The sequence below is a fragment of the Camarhynchus parvulus genome, chromosome 12, assembly GCF_901933205.1.
Source record: "Camarhynchus parvulus chromosome 12, STF_HiC, whole genome shotgun sequence".
In the NCBI taxonomy this organism is placed as follows: Eukaryota; Metazoa; Chordata; class Aves; order Passeriformes; family Thraupidae; genus Camarhynchus; species Camarhynchus parvulus.
The window spans coordinates 13,674,845-13,699,244 of record NC_044582.1 but is presented as its reverse complement, the minus strand read 5'-3'; the positions used below and the strand labels follow the sequence as shown (position 1 = coordinate 13,699,244).

At 46.9% G+C, this 24,400-nt stretch overlaps 2 protein-coding genes across 5 annotated transcripts in view; both read left to right on the top strand.

The window, feature by feature from the left end:
* ADAMTS9 (ADAM metallopeptidase with thrombospondin type 1 motif 9) overlaps positions 1 to 10,666 on the top strand; it is a 78,971-nt gene extending 68,305 nt beyond the window's left edge. For 3 of the 4 annotated variants that reach the window (XM_030956489.1, XM_030956488.1, XM_030956490.1), the window contains 8 exons: positions 1,388 to 1,520; positions 1,766 to 1,860; positions 2,015 to 2,109; positions 2,204 to 2,337; positions 3,829 to 3,920; positions 5,335 to 5,439; positions 7,413 to 7,507; positions 7,805 to 10,666. In XM_030956489.1, coding sequence (XP_030812349.1) covers positions 1,388 to 1,520; positions 1,766 to 1,860; positions 2,015 to 2,109; positions 2,204 to 2,337; positions 3,829 to 3,920; positions 5,335 to 5,439; positions 7,413 to 7,502 — 744 coding nt within the window. In that variant the 3' untranslated portion in view covers positions 7,503 to 7,507; positions 7,805 to 10,666. Of the gene's footprint in view, positions 1 to 1,387; positions 1,521 to 1,765; positions 1,861 to 2,014; positions 2,110 to 2,203; positions 2,338 to 3,828; positions 3,921 to 5,334; positions 5,440 to 7,412; positions 7,508 to 7,804 lie in introns of those variants that run through there. The other variant, XR_004061102.1, reaches the window with a different exon arrangement.
* A 9,520-nt stretch (positions 10,667 to 20,186) lies between these two features.
* PRICKLE2 (prickle planar cell polarity protein 2) overlaps positions 20,187 to 24,400 on the top strand; it is a 102,166-nt gene continuing 97,952 nt past the window's right edge. The window contains exons 1-2 of the mRNA XM_030956567.1: positions 20,187 to 20,297; positions 20,579 to 20,664. Of these exons, the coding sequence (XP_030812427.1) occupies positions 20,256 to 20,297; positions 20,579 to 20,664 (128 nt within the window). The 5' untranslated portion in view covers positions 20,187 to 20,255. The remainder of the gene's footprint in view (positions 20,298 to 20,578; positions 20,665 to 24,400) is intronic.

Here is a 24,400-nt window from a genome sequence, read left to right as displayed (position 1 = left end):
TTTCTTGTTTTTTCCTCCCCCTCCTTCTCACAAATGCTGGGACAGGTCAGGGGAAAGAACCTGGCCTTTCTGCTAAAGTTATTTGTTTTAAGCCTCTTCTGGGACCTGAACTACAAGATCAAATTTTAGTTAAGGTGATAACATTTCACTTCTTAGGGCTTCTGACATTCTTTGAAATGTGATGTTTCTCCCATAAACTTGATTTATTAACCCAGCTCAGGCATTTGTAGGAATTTGTCAAACCTTTACAAGGCGATGAGTGTCAGGCCAAGTAAAATGCAGTAGAAGTTGTCACGGTAACTGGCAAAGCCATTTGAAACCTAAGTTCCTCCTGCCCCATAGGAAGCTTCAGATCCTCCCTGTGAGTCAGCACGTAGGAATTATAGCAAAGACCTCAGCATCAATTAATTGGTATTTTCCCTCAGAATTTAAGTGCAAAATACCGAACTCATTAATCCAGCTTCACTGCAATGAGCGCTCATTTCAGAGAGCAAGACCTTTCTCCTCACTTTGGGCTGCTGAATGTCCCAGTGACCACCAAGTGCCATGACCCTTGTCACCTGTGATTTTGAAAGGGATTTAATGTAAAATGCCATCACCTTTGATGAACAGAGAGAGTCCTACTCAGTGCTTCAGCTAAATTTTATGGAACTGGACTTGACAAAGAGTAAATACCCAAGCTGTGAATACCATGAGCCCTTGAAGACCATCTTCTTCATGGTGTATTCCTTTAGAATAATAATTTCTAAATGGATGAGCAACTTCATTTTCTTTATAGCCTAACCTGGTAGCTGTAGAAAGAGCTGAATTTCATTTCTCAAGTACTTGAAAGAGCAAGTTGTGGATGGAGGAGCAAAGTGCTCCCACCTCCCACAGCCCACACTCAGTAGCTGGATGCTCTGCTGCTTGGTACCTCCAGCAGTTTGTGCAATTTCAGCCTTAGGATTGCCCTTAGACTGGATGGTTTGAGGATGACCCAGTGTTTGCAGAGATGTAGCCATTTTCCCAGCAGGTGAGGGGAGAGAAGATTTTGAGGCTACGTTTTTTTTGGGTGCAATTTGCATGGAAAACAGCAATCTTTCTAATATGAAAAATAAGCAATTTCACTTGAGCACATGGTTCTCTTTAACCAACTGCCTCATCCAGCAAAGTGTGCAAACACTGAGCAAAGTATGGTAGTCTTGAAGTAATCAATGATAATAAGGAAGGGATTAATTACCGAAGGGACTACTCATTTGATTAAAATTAAGCCTGTGTTTGAACACTTCACAGGATTGAAGTCTTGCTGCTGTCTCTTGATACAAGGGAAACCATCTGTCTCTGTTCTTTCTTCTGGAGGCCATAAACCCTTGAGATAAAGCAGGAATCTCTGTCTTGTGTCCCGCAGTGCTCTGTCACCTGTGGAGTTGGGGTCATGCACCGCTCAGTGCAGTGTTTGACCAATGACGACCAGGTCAGCAGCTTGTGCCACGTGGACCTGAAACCTGAAGAAAGGAGGACATGTCACAATGTCCATGACTGTAAGTCTGCAGATTTACACCTTCTTTTGCCTTTCTCCTGGCTTCAGCATCTTTTACCCTCAAACTCCTAGAGATCTGCAGTATTTCCAAGCATTGGGAGCCATCCAAGTAAGCACTAAGACACTTCAGGGAAAGCTGTTAAAAATGAAAAAGATGTTTTGATGCTTTGGAAGCCTCAGAGTGTTCCAAAATAAATTTTGATGTATGGTTGTTCAGTGACTACAAGTATTTCTGTTTTGTTTCAGGTGACTTACCAAGGAGTTGCAAAGATGTTAAAAATCTTGAAGGTGTCACTGAAGATGGTGAATATTTCCTGCAAGTCAAAGGAAAGACATTAAAGGTGCATTTCAGCAACAGAATGATACTTGATGGTTTTTCTCAAGGTTCAAGAGGACCCTGCCTGTGGTCTTCACTTCCACTCTTGGATTTTCTGCCTTTGGTTGTCTCAGTGATGCCTTTGCACATGACACAATTTTGGCTTCTCTCTCTCTCAGGTGTATTGCTCTGGGATGCAGACTGACAGCCCGAAGGAGTATGTGACCCTAGTAAATGGGGATGCAGAGAATTTTTCAGAGGTGTATGGATACAGGTAAGAAATCCTGTAATCATGAACCCCACAGTGTTTTTGTTTTCCATGGCAATATTTCCTGGTCATGAGTAGAAAGGGTTTTCTTTTGATTTAGATTGCATAACCCGACCGAGTGTCCGTATAACGGGAGCAGACGAGAAGACTGCCAGTGTAGGAAAGATTACACAGCAGCTGGGTTTTCCACCTTCAGCAAAGTAAGGCTGGACCTGAACACTATGCAAATAATAAGTGAGTAAAAACAGGGCCATTAAAAAAATGTTTATTTTACACAAATATAGCTGTAACTACAAGCAAGTAGTAGTACTCCAGTGAGCAGTATTCTTGAGAATTCCTGTTAAAAGCTGCTTTTAGACTTGGTCACCTGTTTGCTGCTTTACACTGGGAGACTGAGTACATCAGAGATGCTCATGTTATTTCTCTGTAAAACAGGAAAATACTAAGGCAATTCCTGTTGTATCTGCTCTGCAGAATGACTATTTGCATACTCCCAGCAGCACAGTGCATTTTGTGAAGGATTTTATTTTATTTCATTTCATTTGGTCCCCTCTTTTCAGAATAGACTCAGACACAACGCCTGACCACGGAGGAGCTGCCCCACTCCCCCACCCCCTCCACTTTACTCAGAGAGATCCCAGTACAGGGGTCTCCACTGGGGTGGGGATGCTATTCCCCATGGCCAGGGCAGAGAAGTCTCTCAGCAGAGCCAGACCACAGGGAAATAACTTGTGTTGAGGGCTGGGCACATGGATTTGCAATGGAGAAAAAGAATATAACTGCAACAAGAGCAACACACTGTCCCTTTTGTCATTCCTCTGAGCTGGGAGCCCATCCCACCACCAGAGACCCTGTAGCATTCCATGGGGTTATGGTTTCAGTCCCCTGGCTCCACTGCTATCAGTTTTCAGCAAGTGTTTTAAAAATACAACATATTGTTGGGAGTTCATTCAGTAAATAGCTAAGTGGTCTTTTAGCAAATCAAAATCCTTCCCTGTAAAACGACTCCTTATCTGATAAGTGGATTTTATCACTTAATTTTCAAGACCTCCCAGTCTATCAATCTGTAAAAAGCAACTAATAATCTGTAAAAGCTTCTAGGTAAAGATCTCAAAGGAACCACCCTCTGGGAATTTGATACCAGCTCCCTTTGAATTTCAAAAGGAGCTGGGCACCTACCTCTGTCAGGCAGGAGCTATCTCACATCCCCATCTAAATGAGTCTCAGTTACTTCAGATCCCTCCAGAGCAAAATACTCCAATTCCCTTTGAAAACCCGACCCCTGGGCTGGGGCAGCCAGGAGAGCAGAGATGTTGTTTGCTTTTGTTTAAAAGAGAGACTTAGAAGGTGCTGTAGCCTTTTTGAAAGTGGGGAATTTTTTGATAGCGAAATAAACCCCAAGTTAAGGGTTTGAGTTTTGTTGTTATTTATACCTTGTTCCTAAATCACCAACAGATTTAAACTGAGCTGTAAATACTGAGTGTAAGTGTCCTGTTAAATTCAGTGCTCATGTGCTGGGAATCACATGTGGGATGAATCAGGATATTTAATATTAAAAAATATAGTAATCTTGATATCATAAAAATATAGAAGTCTTGACTTCCTACATTAATATGGGAAGCCAGCTTTGGCGAATTTAAACATTGGCAAAGAGCATGTTTACATTTATTTTGTCTCTCTCCCTGCATCTTCCTTTCCATGTTACTCACCAACTCTTCTCCACAGCAACTGATTTACAGTTTGCACAGACACATGATGGACGACCTGTTCCTTATGCCACTGCTGGGGACTGCTACAGCGCTGCCAAATGCCCGCAGGTATTTGACAAGAGCGTTTAACAGGAATTGGTGCCATTTGTTATGTTCAGACCTTCTATTAATTACTGCTGATCGCAACAGCCCAACTTCAGTGAGTGGCACATTCTTATCTCAGCGATCTGAAACTTTTCCCTTTGTGAAGAGGGAGAAAGTGATGGAGAAAGTTCCCTTTGTGAACGGGAAGAAAGTAGTTTCCATTTTCCATGTTATCAGGCCAGTGGCTGCCTAAGAGACATTCCCTAAGGCCCCAGTAAAGGAGAAAAGGAGGAAGAAAGAGGCTGTGGAGGGAGACCTAGGCTGAAGACAGGGGGATCAGTCCATGGCAGGACTTGGTGGAAATGCTGGGCAGAGAGAGCAGCAGGGAGCAGATGCTTTTCAAAAGTCTGTAGGAGACAAATAGCATCTGTTAGGGATGGCTTGCTGCATGTTCCCAGCACACCTACTTTTTGTGGGGCTGGGGATGGTAAGTGATCTGTTTGGATAGTCCAAGGTATTGGGTGGGCATTAGTGGCAAAGGGCATTAACAGGGAGTCACAGCAGCAGCAGAGGGCAAACCTCTCCATCTCCTTCCCTCCCTGCTTCCAGAGCTGACACCTTCCTGCACAGCTCAGCAGCTTAGGGATTGACCCCTTACCTCAGGAATGCTCATAAATGTTAATATCCATCCACCTGACCCAGCCAGTTTGCTCCTCACAGAAAATCAGCATTCCCAAGGCAGCAAGTGCAAGGAGCAAAGCTAATACCATCTGGTACTGCCCGGCCCTGCTGGGCTGTGGGTCAGCCTGGGGATGTCCAGAAATTGGCAGGACTGGAGTCTGCCATGGGGGTGAGGGGAGGGCTGGGGGGCTGAGTGTTGGATGCTGGCATAGTCCTTAATTTTCCATCCATCTTTTTCATTTTGAGAAAGGGTAGAATTAAGTGTTTTAAAGAAATAGAAGAGTTTTTATTTCACTAGTCTGGAAAAAAAAAACAGTGGAAAATAAGGAAAAGAAGAAAAGAAGGAGAAGTGTGCCCTCTCCAGTTGAGGAGGGAGCAGTGAGACCAGCTGTAGCACATCGCTGAAATTCCTTCCCATCAGCTGCTGGAGCACGTCAGGCTCTGCAGTTTGCCATGGGAAAGCCAACAATGCCCTCAGCTGGCAGAGAAGAAGCAGTGCAAAACCAGGGTAAAGCAGTGAAAACCTGGGGGGAAAGGGCAGTTCAAAAGCAATCTGAAACCCCTCCTTCTCTGCAGCCACCGAGGAGAAGAAATTCCTAATGTGAGCCATGCTGTGATTTGTACAATGCTCATGGTCAGAGCAATGGAAAACAAGGAAAACACTGCTGTCAAGATGCTGTTAGAAAAGTGGCACCGTGGCGTGCTGGGAGTCTGGAGCATGGCATTTTGGGATAACCAGGCTCTTGTTGTTTTTTAGGGTCGCTTCAGCATAGACCTGTACGGGACAGGCCTGTCCCTGATGGGAACAGCCAAGTGGCTCTCACAAGGGAATTACGCTGTGTCAGAAATTCAGAAATCCCCAGTAAGTTGTAACTTTAATTATGGCTATACCTGCTCATCACTGCATTGTCATTCACGGCAACATCTTCCAATAGAGACTAACAAAAAATGAACATCTGACATTAAAGTGTTGTATGTAATTGTAGTGGGGCGAGGTCCTTGCGGGTTTAGCTTGATCAGAGTTATTGCAATTAATTAGTGAGCCTGATTAACTGTGAAGCTGAAAGTGCTGAGTGCTGTGGGGCAGACAGATCCTTAATCAGTTGCCTGAGATGTCCAGCATGGAGTGTGCATCACCAGGCAGGGCAGCAGGACAGGTTCAGGGCTGCAGAGTTGGATCTGCAGGTAGGGTCTGGTGCCAGGCAAGTGCCCTGAGTAGGAATTGTTCCCAACACATGGCTGATAAAGCATGGAGGATGTGGACCTTCCTGCTGGTCTGGTCTGGGTTTATCTCCTTGGGAAAGTCTCAAGTCACTGAAGTGTTGCAGAGATACCATCCCCTGTCACTGCCTGGGGCTCTGCTGGCTGGAGCCTCAGGGTAAGCCAGGCAGCCCTTCACAATCACTCACAGCTGAATTTGTACTTGTACTGCTTAATTTGCCTGCCTGTTAACACCTCCTGCAGTCACTGTGTGCCTTCACTCTGTTGCTTCTGTGTCATATTCTGAAATGGTAGAAACCCAGGATTGCTTTTTTGGCTGTTATTTCATGTGAGTCATCCCAATTTCCCCTGTTAAAACTCTCCTAAGGAGGTCACCATCATTTAACAAACAGCAATTGCCAAAATATCCTCTCCTGTACTGCTTTCAGTCTCCCCCTGGCTCTGGGGAGCATGAGTCTCCTCTGTGCTGGTCTCTTAGAGGAGAATTAATGCTACAGATCTGACCACACTACAGGTGGAAGAGGACCAGCCCTGTATGTCAGTTCCAGCAGGTGCTTTTCTATCCTCCCCTTCTAAAAGGAGAAAAGTCGACTTTGGGGTTGCAGAAAACATCATGGCTGGCAGAATTAAAACAACTTTAAGGAACAGGGGTGCTCAGAAATCCTCCATCACCTGGTGGCATCTGTCAAGTGCTGTTCCAAGGGCGTAATTGCCTGCAGGAGCAGAAGAAAGAACGGTGGAGTGAGAAGAGATGATAGCAGCCTGCTGCAGTCACAGATCAATAATGTCAAGGGCAGGGTGGAGCTTGTTTAAAAATAAGTGCTTTGTGCAAGCTTGTTGTGTGCTTAAGTCCAATTTTCTGGTAATTGAGGGTTGAATTCCCCTCAAGGACTGTCTGTCCATTCTAATGACCAGGAGGAGAAAGACTCTGCAGAGGTGAGATAAGGAGGGCCAGATGGAGGTATTAATCTCCTGACTCAAGCCCAGAGCTGCTCTCTGCTTGCTGGGCTCGCCTGGAGACCAGGTCAACCTCAGGACCACTCCATACCTACCCCTACTGGCTGTGGGAAGGGGAGGAGGGTTGGCACCTCGGCAAGTGACATCACCTCACCCTGTCACTTTCCCCCCTCTCTTGTCTCTGGAGCCACTCCAGGACTTTCCCTTCCAAGTGGATGTTTCCTGGTATTGCCTGCAAATACCATTTCCATGCCCTTCCCATGCTCAGGCAGAGCTGAGCAGTTGTTACTGACCCAGAGTGGTTTTGTTCTTGCATGAGCCAAGTTTTCTACTCATTCCAGTTATTCATTGTGGGGCAAACTGGAGAAAGCAGATACCCTTGAGATACCCTCCAAATGGCCTTCTCCTTGGGCAGCTTTCAATTTAATAAATCAAAACTACCCTTTCCTGTTTGTGTCCACCATCTGACCTGCTAGCACTAAAGATAATTACCTTTGTGTATATTTGAATACAGCAGTGATTTCGTAGATTGATTTCAGCATCATTTGTTTTCTTATACACCCTAAAAACCGAGTCTTGAGTAACCCAGATCTGGCCCTTCTACAGCATGGAATTCCTGAGCTCTTACTGAGCTGTTATTTCTGATTTTGCCTGCAGGATGGTACCAAAGTAGTAGGAAGATGTGGTGGTTACTGTGGGAAGTGCACTCCATCATCAGGAACAGGCCTCGACATTCAGGTGTTATAGCAGTGGTGAGTTCTCAGCTGCTTCTGCATGAAGGAGAATCTTCCCCAAAAAGCCCTGAAGGAGCAGATCAGGCCATGCTTGCAAAAAGACATGTAGCACATTGGTGACAGCCACCCACCCCACACAGCATCCTGGTGGGATCCCCTGCTCCCCCAGTAACCCTTGTGGATACAGCTCTCACCTGGAAACACCTCCCCACCTTACTGGCATCCACCTTTGCTCTGCTTTTGTGCCAGTTTGTCTGGTGACATGTTCCAGAGGCCAGGATGACTCTAAATGTGCACCTTTTCTGTGTTTTCCAGGTTCTCTGGGAGCAGCCAATAGAGATGAGAGATGGATGAAGGATAGTGATGCAATACCTCTGCCTTCCACTTTTATATCTGTGTATATGTGTATATAGATTGCATATTCCTAATGTACAGTATAATATTTATGTTTGGGATTATTTATTTTGATTTAATATTTTTGTACGTAAAATCATTATATTAAGGCTGCTTTTACTATTTTTATTTTTTATTGTTAAATCCTGCAGTCAAACCACTGCATTTTGCATACTCTACATTATATGTAGCATTATGACAAGTGATACTTAATTGTCACTGTATTCAGTTGTTTACTTACAGTCAGTAATTTTCCTTCAGTTATGGGCTGCTTTGGCCCTCCACGGTGCTACACAATCTGCATAGGGGTATTTTTGGCATTTCAATCTGTCTTTATGCAAGGAAATTAGACAAGATGTGCTTAAATTTTTATTTTTAGGGATTAGGCTGACAGCACTCAAGGAAAACATGACAATGAATACTGTGCTAGTTGCATTAGCAATCTTTATCTTTTAGGTATGTTTTGAATTTCACATGACCTCTGTGGCCAGTGCTGAAACCACTGGTTTGGTGCTAACATAATATTTATTAATGCTCTGTAGTTTTAGTTAATCCAGTGCCTTTATCATTGAAGAAGGGGATAAAGCAGAAAAATTGTCAGGCAATTCAAATCAATCAAGATCTACCCCAGGTTTAGCAAAATTCCTGCAGATGGATATTCAGCTCAATTTTAGGGTTCTGAAGTGAACTCACTTTTTTAAAAAAATGTATCTTTGTCTCCTAATTGCATGTGCCACTGTGCTTCCTGACTCCATCTGGAAGCGGGGTATTAACTCATCCCAGACAGGCTGATCAGGCCATATGTTTCCTTGGGCTGTGTTCTCACAAGAGATGTAGTTTCTTACAGACTTTGTTACAAAATCCTAGCGTGAGGACAAAAGCATCTCTGTGGTGTTCCCTCCCCATGGGGCTGGTGAGGACTGTGGGGACAGCACACCCAGGGATGGGGACAGCACGCCCAGGAATGGGGACAGCACACCCAGCCAAGCCACCCCTTCTCTTGGCCAGGGTACTCCCCTGCAGGCACTTGCAGCATTTCCCCAGCTTCCTACTCACTCCCAGACCATCTGCAAAGGGAGGCTTCGCTGCCTCCTTTCAGCGAGATCACTCTGTACCTACAGATGATTCTGCCCCCCCTTCAAAAGCAAGCTGCTTTACGCCTACTCCTGTGTTGCTTCGGATCTTCCTGGTAAGGCATCTGTGCTCCTTGCCTCTCCTCATTCCCATGTACAGCCAGACATTTGCTGTTGGCTTTTTTTTAATCAAACGGAGGAGCCATGTCCCTTAGGTGTGGTGGCTCCTGCCTGTACATAGCCCTCTGCCTGTGGCACGCCACGCTTTCACAGAGCTCTGTAGCACACTGAATGGGGGTGATGTGACCAGGTTACTGTTGTAGTCTATGACTATGTCCCTTATCTCTTTCTCCACAACTTTATTAGTGATAGGAAGGTGCTGCCCTTTCACCTTTTATGTCAAGGCAGCCAGGAGCACAGAGTACAAGGAAAGGAAGCTTTTCAGCACAAAATTACCAGCAGTTTGGAAAACCGAAGAGGCTTATCTGCTACTCCAGATAACTCTTTCCATTTTGGATGCAAGCTGTTACCAAACACAACCTCGGGATCTTGTGTGAGTCTTTTACAGAGCTCCCCAAAGGATGTGTAATCAGTGTGTTACAAAAGAGTTGGATCAATGATGATAAATGATCCCTGGATTCATAACCTGTGTGTGCCAGGCTGTGCTCAGCCTTTGGAGTGAAACCTGTCAGCCTGACAATCAGGGATTGACACATTCCTGTCTGCTGGGAGACACCTCACAGGCGAGCAGGGCTGTGGTACAGCCCAGAGCTGGAGATTGGTGAAGGAAAGAGGAAAAAGGGAAAGAGAAAGAGAAAAAAGGGAAAGGGGAAAGGAGTAATAATGGAATAGTGATTTTCTAATGATAATTGCTTATGTATAAATTCTGTAGGGGAAAAGGGAAAATTGCACTATGAACTTCAGAAAGAAATTGTGGTGCTTTGCCACTGTAAGTGAAGTGAAATGAAGTGAATGGCTATTTATAAAAAGAAATACTATTTTGACCTGTACAAATTCATTTCTACCATATAGTTTCAGGGCAGCTATTAACAGGGCTAGCAGAACCTAAAAAATTACAAAATAAACTATAAGGGAAAAAATGACAGAGCACCTATCCTGACATTCCTTAATGGTCATCATTAAATAGAGCAGATTTTGAGGATCAGAGAAAATAGACATTTCTTGTTCAGGGAAGAACTCTGGGTTTTGTATATCAATGCCATTATTTTTCTACAAACTGGGGTATTTTTTTGCAAGCACTTTCCTGTACAATGTTTCCTTTCTTTCTGCTTATACCCAAAAGGAAATGAGAATACCTGTATGACATGTCTGTATGGTCTTGCTGCATTTGCCATCATATTTCAATACCTGTGTCCTACAATAGAGGCAAAATACTTTGTACACAAGGGAATAATACATTTAATGGTAAACATTGTTTTCTGTGCTCGTGTTTGATTGTCCCATGCAAAAGGAATGAGGGATGGGAAGAATGCTGTTTTTGTGGAGCCCTGCCCCAAACCTATGTTGGAGTCTGTGGACCAGGGACCACCTTGGAGAATGGCCATGACCACCCACTTATGTCCTGATGGTTGGAGAGGCTGATGCTCCCATATTTCCGTCCAGAGAGGACTGCTCCAAGGTGCATAATATACATAAGCACATCTCAGAGATGTCCCATGCATTGTTCAGACATGTCTGGTGACTGGCTGGTGCTGCCTTCAATGACCAGGGACATCCTTTGACATGGCATGTAAGGGAGACAAGCAGTTAATTTTGCAAATGTTTTTCAAATATGAGCTGGGATAATGGGCCTGGTCCACACCACTTCTAGTGTTATGGAAAGAAATGTGAAAAAAAAAAAAAAGTCAACTTTTCTAAATTGGAAAAGATAGTATCAAATACACAAGAAAATTCAGGCAGGAGAAATTTGGTTTAAAAGGAAGCAAATGTAGGGACTGCCTCCCAGGATGACAATCAAGTGTTGAAGTGCAACCAGTGTTACATCACCACTGCCCCAGATACTGCAGGTAAGAGTGAAGTTGCAATTTCTGTCTTCCCTTATATGTTCTTCATGCTTTGTCTCAGAAAATGCTGCAGATCTCTTAGTGCTGGCAGGCTCAGCCTTTTCCAGCTTCTCTTGTTTCAAAGGAGAGAGGATTCCTCCCTTGTGCTGTCTGAAACACTGTCAGATGCAGAAAACAGAACAAGCCGTGTTTCAAAAGCTCAATTCTTATTTTAAATGACCAATCTCGTAAAAATGTCTTTTCTATCATTTATCCTTAATAAATTATTACAGAGACTTTAAATGTGAGCTGATGTGGAATTAATACACAGACCCTGAATCATATTTAACTTTCCAGCCCTGTAATGAAAGGACATTTTAACACTTTCAGTGCTTAGGTTCTGTGACAATTGCAGCACTCTTCTTCAGTCTCTTTGTGCAGCTTCAGAGACAGAGGTGATTGCTTGATCACTTTGGCCTTCTGCCCCAATGATGGGCATTTTTCTTCTACAGAAAAATAAAACACATTTTGTTGAAGGCTGTTGGAAAGGCATGTCTCAAGGAATTAGTTCTAAATCAGGACATTTGATTCCTTTCCTTCCTTTCCTCATAGCCACACTTTGAAAACTGAAGAGTGCAGAGAAGCCTGTTCTACTGAGTCTTTCCAACACAACTCCTCAAAGAGATGATTGAGGGCTGACTCAGAAGAAAGCGTTCTGTCAGGGGAAGAGCACTGAGGTGAGACACCTCCCATTACCAGGCAAAGGCACAGGAATTCAACCCAACCCAGGCGTCATTAACAGCTGAAGTGGCTCAGCCCATGCCTTAAGTTCTCCCATCACTTGAACTCGTCAAATGGAGAACTCTTTCAACCAGGTCGTTGTAAGAGAAGTGTTTCAGTTCATCCAGCAGTCACAGCCCTTTGTAGTGTTGGTCATGTTGTGGGAGGGGATGAGTCCCTCTGCAGAACAGATTCCTGGAGGCAGCTCCGGCTTGCATTGAGCAGGAGGAGGAAGCTGATGACCGAAAGTGGTGCCTGTCAGTCTCACTCCAACATTTTCCAAGTATTTTCGCCTGTGAAGTGATCCAGGCAACTGGAATTGTAGCTTTCCAGAAGCAGATTTAGCTGACAAGTTTCTGACCTCTCTTTGCAATAGCGAGATGAAGAATGCTAAGAAGTTATTTTCAGCCTTCACACAAGAGTCTGAGTTTCCACTTCAAAGTTGGCTTAATTTTCCAGCTATTTAACATTAGCAAATACAAGGCACAGATTTCAGAAGGGAAAAAAAAAGCATAATGTTTTGACCTAACCCAAATGCCTTTTATACTATATTTCCTGGGAGGTTTCTTTTGTTTGTTTGTTCCAATTGAAAAAAACCAAAACAAAACAACCTGTGAAATTTTCCATAAAATTACCTCTGCCTCTCTCTAGTTATAAATATTGGTTTTGAAGTGTTTGGAGATCTGATCTGTTGACTGTAAGTACAAGAAGATCTGATGTAGGTACCATTTTAAGGGGAGGTAGAAATGCATTTCTCCTTTGTGACACTGATCCAGGTCCTTCAAGGCAGGATATGAAATGCAGAGGCTGAGGCCATGCCCATCAATCCATTTCCACCAGGAAAACCTCAGTTCTGCTGGGAGCAGAATGGTTTCCACATTACATCTCCTCACAGGTTTTGGCACATGCCTGGCTCTAATGATCAGTCTGAGCCGCCAGCAACAAGATCAAGCTGCAGCTAATTAAACATGTGTTGGTAGTCAGTGTCTCCATTTCTGAAGAGACAGTATGAGGAGAAGAGCCAGAAGTCTGGAGTAATCTCTGAATACAAAACCCTTTGTATGTGGGGCAGAGGGTGCAGGGGGAGGCAGGGCTCTGATATTCTCTCTGAAAATCATTACTTGGCTCCATTCATATGCTTATAATTTCTTCATCCTTCTTTAGTCTGCGCCTACATTTCAGATGAGCAATTAAATTAATCGGATCTTTTCTGCATTGTCCTTTTCTAATCCATCCTCTGACCTTCCTCTTTGAAGCTATTCACAGCTCGCTGCCTGCCTTCCTCAGCCCCAAACAGAAAGGAGCATTGACTGTGAAACTCTCTCACTGCTCCTGCTGCTGGCAGCAGGGAAGTGGGAATAGCTCCCTGCAAACTCGCTGGCAAGAACAGACACGTCCAGGTTAGTTGCTGTTACTGGCAAATACAAGCAGCAGTAAATACAGGTGGTGCCTCCAGGCCCCCCGCAGGTGGGAGCGAGGCCGCCCGCAGCAGAGGATGCAAGCAGGTACCAGATGCTGCCAGAGGCTGGAGCTGTGGTCTCGTGCATGGCTTGGACTTCCCAGATGAAGTTTCTCAGCTTGGTCCCAGGTGTGAGTAGCCCTTTGGAGCAGGATGCACGTGTGTAGTGGTGGGAGCACGCAGCTCTGTGCTTCCCACTGAAGCTGATGCTTTGCCAGAGCTTAGAACAAGCAGGTACACACTGGTGGCAGCCTTTCCCTGCTTCAGAAAATGCAGCACAGCTGAACTGGCAAACAACTGAGACCTAAAATTTCAAACCATGAGCTACTGAAAGGAGATGTAGGGCAGCAGTGGCCATGGAGGTTTGTTTCGTGGCAGCACAGGAGCAGCACAGTGAGTCTGAGCTTTGTCTGTGGGAGCAGGAGGCAATGGCCTTTCTTCTTACCTGTGCTGGGGCTCAGCTGCTGAAACACTTTGCTATCTGTCTCTCCTTCACTGTTCTCCTCCCAGAGTATCCCTGAGCATGCCATGTCTCCTCAAGTACACGTGTCTCAGGGGGACAGTAAACCCAAATCAGCGGCACTGGAAACCCCAGCAGATCATTCTGCTGACTCTCACCTGAGCTGCTGCTCCATTCAGGTAGGACAAATGGAGAGGTGATACCCTTCAAATCCACTTTTTAGAGATATTTCTAAATTCTGCTGACTGAATTGCTTGAAGTGGGGTGTCCTCAAGACATTTCAACAGCTCTTGTCAACACCGACAGCTTCATCCTGCTCTGTGTGGAAAAATGCAGTGGGTGTGCCCTGTGCTGGGGCAGAGCTCACCTGGAATAACCCCTGAGAGCTGCCTGCCTGCCCCAGAGAGGCTGTTGCCCAAGATAACCTGAGTGTGCCCTCCTCTTCAGCTTTCCTCCACATTGTGCAAGTGGCATGCAAAGCTTTCTAGGTACGACTGGCATTCAGATTTCACTGATGGCATTTTCCCATCTGATCATTCCCAATGGCTTGGGGCTTTCAAGAACTCAAATGTATGGCAGCATTTAACCTGGCAGAACCAGAAGCTTTTGACAGCAGGTTTGTCCTGGGCTGTTTGCCTTGGCTAAAGAACTGGTGGCTACAGCAGGCAAAACCAGCACCAATATAAAATCTGATAACATTGGTGTCTAGAAAAGAAACAATTTCTGGCCTCACAGCTACCTAATTTCTCATGATCTGAGCTATCACCAGCAGCCTGGTTTTGCTAGGCATTTCTCTACCCTATTTATAAGCAGGCTTCAACCCTGTAAAATGGTAAGTAAAAGACTCTTTTCTTTTTCTCCAAATCAAGAGAGACAATAAAACAGCTTCAAAAACATGAGTCAAAGGACCTTTCCACCTGCAGGGTGGCAAATGAATGATTAATGTGAGGGAATGCAGGACATCGGTGACACTTCCAGTGCTGTGGCAAGGGAAGGGCAGGATGGCTTCACTCCTGCCAGCTCACCTCCTGCCGTGCCTGCTGACACCTGCCTCTCTGCCAGTTACCCTAAATTGGTTTGTTTTCCCTTATCTTCATAAATGGTCCTGAAAAGTCAAAGTAGCATGGCAGAAGTGTGAATTTACAGCATAAAGCAAACAATTCTGCCGCACCAAAGAGAGCTCCAGGGAGTGAGCGGGGATAGTAGAAAGTTACTTGTTGCTATAGCACTAGGATGTTGTGTGCAAATTGGCAGAGTCCCACCTGATTGCTTTGTATAGCCTCAAATTGAAAGGCATTAAGCAATCACATGAACTGGGGCCATCTCCCACCCGTTTGTCAGAGAGGCTGGGGGAGCTGTGCTGAGGGGTTCCTGAGCTTGACAGCAGAGAAATACAGACCTGGGGAAAGCTGAAGCACTGGCATTTCATTTCGGAGAGCAACAGCCTGAAGGATGAGGAGCTGGAAAGGAGCAGGAGGGAGGGAGGGGGCCTGTGACACTCTGCCATGCTGGCATCAGAGGCCAGGGTCCCTCCAGCACCTCAGCAATGCCCAGTCTGAGAGGGGCAGGTCCCTTTTTTGAGAGGGTAAGTTTTATGTATCCACTTGGCTCTGCATTTCATAGCAGGTGCTCCTCTCCACAGAGTGAGACTGGGCTCCAAGTTTTTATTGGTGTGGACTCCAACTCCCAAATGCTATTTACAGGGAAATTGAAGACCGCCTTCAAAATTAACAATAGATGGCTATAAATCTTACTCAGTTACTTAGCAACTAACACAATAAAATCCTAAGGTTAAAAGGAGAAGGGTTATTTGGAGATACCTTGGGGAGCACATAATGGCCATTTGCATTCCTGGGTGGGAGGACACAAAAAACATTCCTGGGATATTTACAAATGAGTGTACTGATGAAATAAAAAAGGTGCAATTACTCAGTACCGTTTTAATCAAAATACCTCAGAACAGAAAAATCTAACAAAAAAAGTAGTAGTCAAATGGCTGTGATAAAGAGCACTGAGAAAATGTATGATCTACAGAACTTGTAGAAGGGTTTGTTAAGTTGCTAAGCCCACTTTGTTGCCATTTGTGACATTTGAAGTGTGTGTACTGCAAAGTATCCGTGTAAGAAACGTTCAGAGTGAATCTGACCATTACATGCCTGATGGAATATGCCCCAGAAAATCCTACGCAGCGCAAAAAAAATTTAAAACCAAAGTAACACAGCATGATTCATCCCGGCCTGGGTTCCTGTTATGCACAGCACAGATTGAAATTCCATCTCCCCACCTCAAACTGGGGTTTGTGCACAGCCTTTTCTGCCTGCAGTTATTGCAAATCTTGGGGCTGGAATGAGCAGAAACACTGAGAACTCCTAAAAGACCCTCATGGGGGCACATTTACCCAGGAAGAAGGAGGCTTGGTGGAGGAAAGATGCAGCAAATTAGATGTGTAGTCCCCATCAAACTCCTTCAGCAGCTGTGGCACTTAGAGGTATTTTTAAGCCCTCCTTTTGCTGTTTGAAAGGCTTCAGACAATAACTTCCTAATAATAGTCAGACATTTATACCTTCAGGGTACTAGATGGAGACAGGGTTCATGTTGAGCTGTAATTCACCTGCACAGGCTGCTGGCAGGAGGAACCACGAGGGGCCTGACTTGGTATGTAACAGCCAAATTCACCTTGACATCACAGAGGGGAGAAATGGATGGGTCCAGCATGAAAATGAGAGCTGCTTTCTGCCTTACTCCACTGCTTTCTGTTGGTGCTACCCCTGCCTTGGTGCTGATGGTCAGGGCTGGACTGTGAGAGGCACGGGGGTGTCAGAGCTGATGGAGGGATGATGAGAGCTTCCTGCATGTGAGTATTTTGGAGGTGATTTCCTGACATGAGGCACGGTTTGCAGGATAGGAAAGCCAGGGGCACTTTCCTGGAAAGACTAGAAAATTTTCCTGGCTTCACACACAAAACTGTTTCGTCTGCCAGCTAACTCCCATCCAGAATTGCTGGACCAGAGCTGGAAGCAGACTTTCCATGGTCTTTGGTGGCACAAGTTGTCCCCATATTTCCCATCCTCTGGTTGCAGCTACTGCTGTGGACCTGCAGCTCCTCTTCCCAGCTGGTAAGGATTGCCCACTGGGCTGGGACACAATCACTGCTGCTATTGCACATGCTGGTGTCCCACATGGGATGGAGGTCACCAGGAGAACAGAGCCCTAATGACAGCTCTGCCCTGCATCCTGGGCTGCTCTTCTGCACAGATCTATCCCATGGCAGTCCCTGTTCCACCTACCTTGTGACCAAAAGCTAACACAGGAGCTGTATTATACCTTTCCCTGAGCTCTTTGATTTTCATCATAATAATTTCTGTAGTATCAGGTACAACAGGGAGCAGGAAGCAAAGAGCATCCCTGTCATTTTCCTCCTCTTGGCCATCCACAACTTCAAAGGGAAGGGAAATGGGTCCAACTCAGTGCATGAATGGAGCAAACTGGGTTTTAAACTGGTTTAGTCATTAGAAGGGCTGGAAGGAGAGTCAGCTCTAGGCAGGTTTGATTGAAACAGACATGGGAGGGGAAGATCACGTATGGAACAATTTAAGTGACAGCAGAAACAATAATTTGTCAGCCAAACTGTCTAGCATGTATTATACATGTGTGTCTGTTTCTGAGCCTATTTGACAGCAGTATCTGACACCCCCCACCTCCAAGCTGAGTCTGCCTCCACTCAAGAGGAAGATCTCCATGTCTATAAAAATAATAATGCAAAATACCCTTTTGAAAGTAGCTCTTGTGGTAGCACAGGTAGGTCTGGAGCTGTGTTGCTGTCCCCTGCCTACCCAGCCATGCCAGGATGGTGCATCATCCCCTTTGCACATGGTGAGAACAAGGGAGTGGGAGTTTATTTCCTGAGAGATCTTTACTCTTGGCAGCTTTTCTGGGGGAGGAAAGAGAAGAGGAGCATTCAGGCCAATGAGATAATGCATCCCCTCCCTTTCCCAAATGCATCCAGAGATGATGTTCTGGCCTGGCTGTTTCCTTATAGAGAGGGAGCATCTGAGCATCCCTAAAAGTGGATGGGGTCCTCCCAAATAGCCTTTCATTTGCCCTGGATGTCTCAGACCAGAGAGAAATTGTTGTTCCAATGAGATATTTAGGTGAGCAGGAGTCCCTAAGGACCTGACTTCACTGGGTCTGTGCTACCTGAACATTTTCATGGCTCTGCATGATTTCCCCAGATCCCTCTGCAGGCACAGCAGAGCAGAAGCAGTGAGCACAGCACCCCTCACCCCTCTTGTCTGCATCTTCTGCACTCCCAGGCTGAGCCCTCATCTTCCCTCTTCTGAACACACTGATGCAAGCCTTGATGCTCAGAGCCTCCCCTGCCTTTTCCTTGTGTCACCCCCTGTGCCTGCAGTATCAGGCATGAGCCTGGAGGACATGCAGGGTGACAGGGCAGTTTGGTAGCTTCGTGGACAGCTTGGGAGGGGACCAGCTAGCCTTGTTTTAGGTAACAATTTAGGACTTGCATCTTCATCAGAAGACTGGAGCTGTGATTCAGTACAGCCACACCTCCAAGGAATTTATCCTCCAACTTTGACTTACATTTGCTGTTTTAAACTCATAGCAGATGTCCTCGCCAGCCCTGTTATTGAGGGCGCACAGCATCTCTTGCAACAGCAGAGCAATTAAAGAGGATTTGCAGGTCACCTTTAAAGCATTTCCCACAGCACGTTGAATCTTGTTATAAGTCCTGTATCCAATACTGCTTTTATTTCAGCAGTTTTAATTGGAGTTTAAAATATTCTGAACCTTATGCAAGACACCCAAAATGCTGGAGATTTTCAGGCCCTCTCTTGCATGACACCCACTCCCTGAAATCTCATTGTCCTTCTGTAGAGCTAACAGTAACTCAGCACCCTGATAATGTATTAGACACTGGATACAGGCTGTAGGCTGAGATGTTTCAACATGAGGTCAAACCCCAGTCTGCAACCAGTTGCCCACTGTGTGATGAAACGTATACTTGGAGAGATCGCCTCTTCCCTTGAGAGTTTATAATATATTCATGCACCACTGTATGAGTTGGAAACTGGGAGAGAAACCAAGAAGGAAAATGATGAGGAAATTTAGCAGAAGGGAGCAATAGAGGGAAGCTTGGAGGGTTTTGGAAAGGTAAAAATAGCAACCACAGAAAAACAGAGCAGGGAGCATTCAATATTTTCTCAGTGCCATGAAGAAAGCCTATGGAAAAGGAAATTTTCTCCATTATAAAATTCTCCATGTGGAGGTGGGTTTTTTTTCCCTTAGGTTGGGTTTGTTTGTTTTATTTGGGTTTTTGTTTGGTTTTGTGTTGTTTTTTGGGTTTGGGTTTTTTTTTTTTTGTTTTTTTTTTTTGTTGTTTTTTTTTTTAAAGGAAGCACAGTATTTATGGCAGGAAAGAGTGAAAATCTCCCCGAAACTTTTTGTCTGAGACTCTTCAAAAGGCCACCTCAGATCCACAGCTCCCAGCCTCATTTCAGCCTCCCAGGGAAGAAGACACAAGAGAAGAAAAATGAGAACTGATTAAATGGAAAAAAGAAATTATCAAAGGGTTACCATTTTAACCAGCTGTGAGGCAGCAAGGCAAGGGAACAAAGAGGCAGGGAAGGAGGGGAAGGAGCTGACAGGATCTGCAAACAACCACAACCCTGGGTGAAGCTGTGAAATGCTAATGGAGAAGCCGCTCCAGCCCCACTGGGGAAGATTTTCCGAGGAGCCCTGTGCTCTGTGAAGCGTTTGCTGCTCCTCCTCTCCCCACGGTTCATTTTGCTCTGCCTTGTGCCAGATGTGCTGTTTGATTGCAAACCCCAGGGGCACGGGGTGGGCATTGCTTTTAGTGCACTGCATGTATGACAAGAGTGGGCTGATGCATGGGCAACCCTATGGGGCTCCCAGCCCCACGAATCCCAGGATCACAGCCCTGCTGGCCCCACGGATCCCAGGATCACAGCTCCCAGCCCTGCTGGCCCACACGTAGCTCCGGGAGCACCGTGAGCTCCGGGGCTGTAACAGGTGCTTTGTGTCCCACTCCAGCATCTCAGGCCGCAAACATATTTCCTGTGACAGTGTTTTCCTGCACCCTGCTCGTGTTTGTGGGCTAAACCTTTCCTCCTCGAGGAGGGGATCTGACGCCCGGGAGGAACCCGGGATGATCGCTCCGTGCCTGGGCCAGTAAAATCCCCTGTACAGCGCAGGTAACCTCAGCGTGCGCCCTGCCGAGCCCCAGCTCTGCCCTTGGGGAGCTCAGCTTCTTTATCGCCACCCAGCTCTGGTGTCCAACGAGGACATCGCGCTGCCCACTGCACACCCGGCGCGGTGCTCCCGAGGGCGGCCAGGGCCGGGCAGGGCCCGGGGAGCGCGGTTAACCCTGAGGGGAGCGCCGGCAGCGGGGCGGGGGAGCCGGTCCGTGCCGGGGCGGTGCCTGCCGGGCTGAGGGGCGGGTGAGGGGCGGGAGCGCGGCCGAGGGGCGGCCGCCGGGGGGCGGGACGGGCCCGGACGGGGCGGCCGCTGCTGCCGCACACTCGGGCTGGGCTGCGCCGGGCTCCGCGCCGGGAGCGCTGCCATGTTCGGCCGCGGCTCCCGCAAGCGGCTCTCCAGCCGCTCGGTGAGTGCCGGGGGTCCCTCGCCCCTCGTTCCCCGTCCCCCGCTCCGCTCCCACCTGTGGCTCTGTCCCGCCGCCCGCTCCGGCTGCGCCCCGGCGCCCGGCGGGTCCCCGCCGCCCCCATGTGCCGCTTGCTTGGGGTGCGTCCCCGCTCCAGCCCTTCCCCTGCCCTCTCCCAGCCGTGCGGGTGCCTTTCCCCCGGGCGTGCCCCTTCCCTATCCCCCGGGTGCCCGTTCCCATCCTCCTCGTCCCGCAGCCGCCGCTGACTCTGCTGTTCCTTGCAGCTGACGGCGTCGGGGGAGCCGGAGCGGGGCCAGCCCTGCAACACCTGCGGGGACCAGTGCCCGGGCTTCGCCCTGCACAAGTGGAGGTAAGGCCCGGCCAGGCCCCCGCTTGTCCCCGGCCCGTCCCCCCACGCCGGGTCCCATCGCGGCTCTCCCTTTCCAGGGCTTTGCGGTGCCCTCCCAGTCCCGAGCGCATCCGGGGTGCAGGTGTGGCTGTTTTGAGAGGGCTTGTGTTAGTCCGAAGCGCGTTGCCCACCCACGGTGGGGGTTTTGGGGACACGGGTGGGCCATCCCCACACAGGTATGCCTGTGGCCGGTGCGGGGCGCAGCAGGATCCAGATGCGGGACTGGGGTAACTGGTTTGGCGATTACCGACTCACAGCTGCCCCAGTGCGATCAGGAGCTCGTCCTGCTGCTCCGGGTCATGCCGGGGGCTGAAGCCGCCCTCACCTGTCAGGGACAACCTGGGTGGGGTGGGAAGGGAAAAATGGGGCTGAAGGGGTTCTTGCGGTCTGCATCAAACCGCTGTGTGAAACTCCGGCAAAAATTGTAATTTTGGTTGTTTCTGTTGTCTTTACAAAGATGGTATTTCTGTCTCTTTACAAACCTGACAGTGCCGGTGCCTGATAAGCACAGCAAGCCCTGGCCTTCTCCTGGGTCAGCCCCTTCTCCCCTCCCCATGTTCTGCTGTCTCAAAATGAGTTCCTGCTGATGTGCGATCTGGGACTTGGTGATATTAAATCTGGGCTGCGGGCCCTGGGAGCTCTACATAGCCTTAGTAGGCCAGGGAGCCCTTGGTGACCTTTTAACCTTATTTTTCAGGGTATACCCTTTTCTCCAGCATCTGCTGTGCTTGGCGTTCCTCCCAGCCTCTGCCCTACTTCTCAGAGCTGTGTCTCACCAGATTAAAGCTTGGATTCAGAGCAAGGATGGGGATTGATATATTCTTGTTGAGTTGTATCCTAACGTTTAGCCTTGCAAATCGTTGTTCCCTTTGGCATTTGCCCCAAGGTGTGGTGGGACGGGTTCCATAGGCTGAGGTCTGCCCTGAGGGATGCACAGGAGCAGGTGGGGCTCGCCCTGGTCCTCGGGCTGTCCCGGATTTCCTCGTGTCCCTGCAGAGCCACTTTGTAATACTTAAAAGTGACAAGAAGAACTTTGAAATTCAGGATAAGAAGAAAAGCCGTGGTCACCAACAGTATTTCTCCCCTGCTCCAAGAACTTGTGAGGTGCTGTGCTTCATCTTTCGTTATGTCAGAGAGTACAACTGTACAGTAGCTTTTGAAGGATTAAGTGAATTTTGACAGGATCCCACTAGAGGCCAAATGGCCCAGCAGAAGGGGCACACAGCTGCCTGGGGAGTGTCACATGAGAAGGATGTTGCAGTTGTTTTCAGATTGTGCCCTCTGCATCGGCATGCTGTACCTCTAGGCCAGATCCTGCCAAACCCCATGTGCAGGAGCCTCCACCCTGCCAGGACTACCCATAATCTCCTTTGCTGACAACCTGCAGGCATGGGAGGGGATTTTTGCAAATACAATGTGGATTTTTCCAGCAGCTTTCTCTCAGGAGAGAAGTGCTTATGTCCCCCGGGGCAGGAGAAGGATGGGGACCCTTAGGGTATGGGTGGGGTCAGCTCCCAGAGGCATTGCAGCCTTTGTGCTCCAGGGTTTGCATCCCACTGAGCAGGTTAGACCTTACACCAAGTTCCCTTACACCAGGACTCGATTAGCTGAGAGCCCTCCTGCAGACATTCCCATTTAATTGCCTTGATGTAAGAGTAATTACGCAATTAAACCAAATAAAGCAGTCTATTTGCCAGAACACAATAGAGAGGAAATTCGTTCATTTTTCACTAGCCAGTGGTCTATTAATGCCAGGAATAGGTGAGCAGACAAATTATTCCCAGTAGTTTGTAGGTTGAAAACCTGCTGAGGAGCCTGTGCCCTCTGTGCAGGAGATGTTGCAGTCACTGACTGGTGGGGCTGCTCACCTGACCGTGCAGAATGAGACTGAAAGAAAACAAGGGTTTGCAAGGAGATCCTCACATTAGAGGTATAAATCCAGATCAGTTGACCTGTAGAGATTTGTAAGGCTTTTTATAATCCTTTGACAGCAGAGTTTTGCTGATAAGTGTAAATGGGGTGTTTTTGCTTCAAAGATGCAGAGTGGTGATAACGCTTTAGGGAGACAGAATTTATAAACTTGCAGACACTGAAGCCATTGCTGAGGCAGGCATTGTCTATACCCAATTATGCTGGACTGTGTATTTTCAATTTACCTGTGATTTTAGGTGTGATCTGTGCAGGCACTCCCTCAAGCAGATTGCTTTGTTAGAGGATGAAGATTCCTGTGTTCCTATGTTGCCTTAACAGCCACTTTTCTCAGAGATGGCTCTGAGCGTTTGCTGAATTTATCATTCCTGGAAGCACAGGCATGCTTCCTGAGACAGAGAAACCTCTTGAAAATAAATGATATTCTGCAGAACTGTTTTCAGAATAAGCCTGCTCTCTCTACTGCAGGTGATGTGCAAAAAGAAGATGAAAGGGGATTGTTAAAGAATTAAACAACGTCCCTGGTTTTTGAAGTTTGTTTTATAATCTTCATAATTTTGCTCTGAAATTATAATCCCACATTCAAGGTAGTAGGTGAATTATCCTGTAGCAGTGTCAGTATTTTTAATGCTAATGTGGTGGAAGCAAGGAATTGAAAACCCCTTAGTCCAACTAGAGCCTACATCTTACTCCCTCAAAGCTCTCTTTGGCACGCCACAGATCTCTGCCTCTGTTGTGAGGCAGAAATTCAATTTATAGCTTTAAATCATTTAGCCCCAAAGAGGAAAATGTAAGTGGTTTTTCTGAGACGGTTTGGGGGCAAAGTCCATGAAGACACAGCTATCAAACTATAACCAGTAAAACCCTGAATTTCTCATGGGCTGAGCAGAAAAATGATTCCTTCCTCTCGTCTCATCACTTTCTGCTGTGGTGGGTTGTCAGCAAAGTGCCAAAGGACTGAGTTCATTTGTGTGGGCTCCAGTCTAGAAAATGGAAATGGCATGTAGGTAACCAAATCCTCATTAATAAAGGTGGCTTTGTGTGGAAAAAGGGAAATCAAATTCAATAAAAATTGAACTCCTTAGGAGCCCGGTTGCTGTTTTCTAATCAGATCTGCATTACATTAAACTGTGTGCCATTCAGCTTGTTAACAAGCTTTGGCATTAAATAAAGCTGTCACTGGAGTTTGGTGAATGAATAGCCATTAGCAGTGTCTTTTGCATAATGTCTTGCAGAGAAAAGCCTTCGAGGGAGGTGGTCCAGGAGCCTGGAAGGGAATTTATAACCTAGTCCCGGTGCAATTAGTGTGAATATGCAAACCTTAAAGGTGACAAATGGTTCGCTTTTGCTGCTGTTAAGCTTACTGTGAAGAACTAATTTCAGATTTACTCTGGGTGAAGTAAAATTACAGCTTTAGTACCTCCGTTAAAATAGCTGATCCTTCGTGTTGGGAGATTGGCATGTGTTTAGCACATGGAGCCATGGTTTGTTTGCTCCTAGAGAAAGCCAAAATACTCTTGCAGTTCAGCAGACCTTGCTGTTCCTTGCTCCCTGCCTTCTCCAAACCCACCAACTAAAAAGATAGAAGCAGGACACGCAGGTCTCAGGATGGTGTTTGAGCTTTGGTGTGAGGAAGGGGGGATGTGCCACCTGGTTTGCAAAGCCTGCAGAGGCAGTGGCATACGGCTGGTTTCTGAGGGAAGGAATTTGGATGCTGTGACAGAGAAGACAATTTTAAAAATAGAGTCTGAAAACCTTTGGAGAAGTC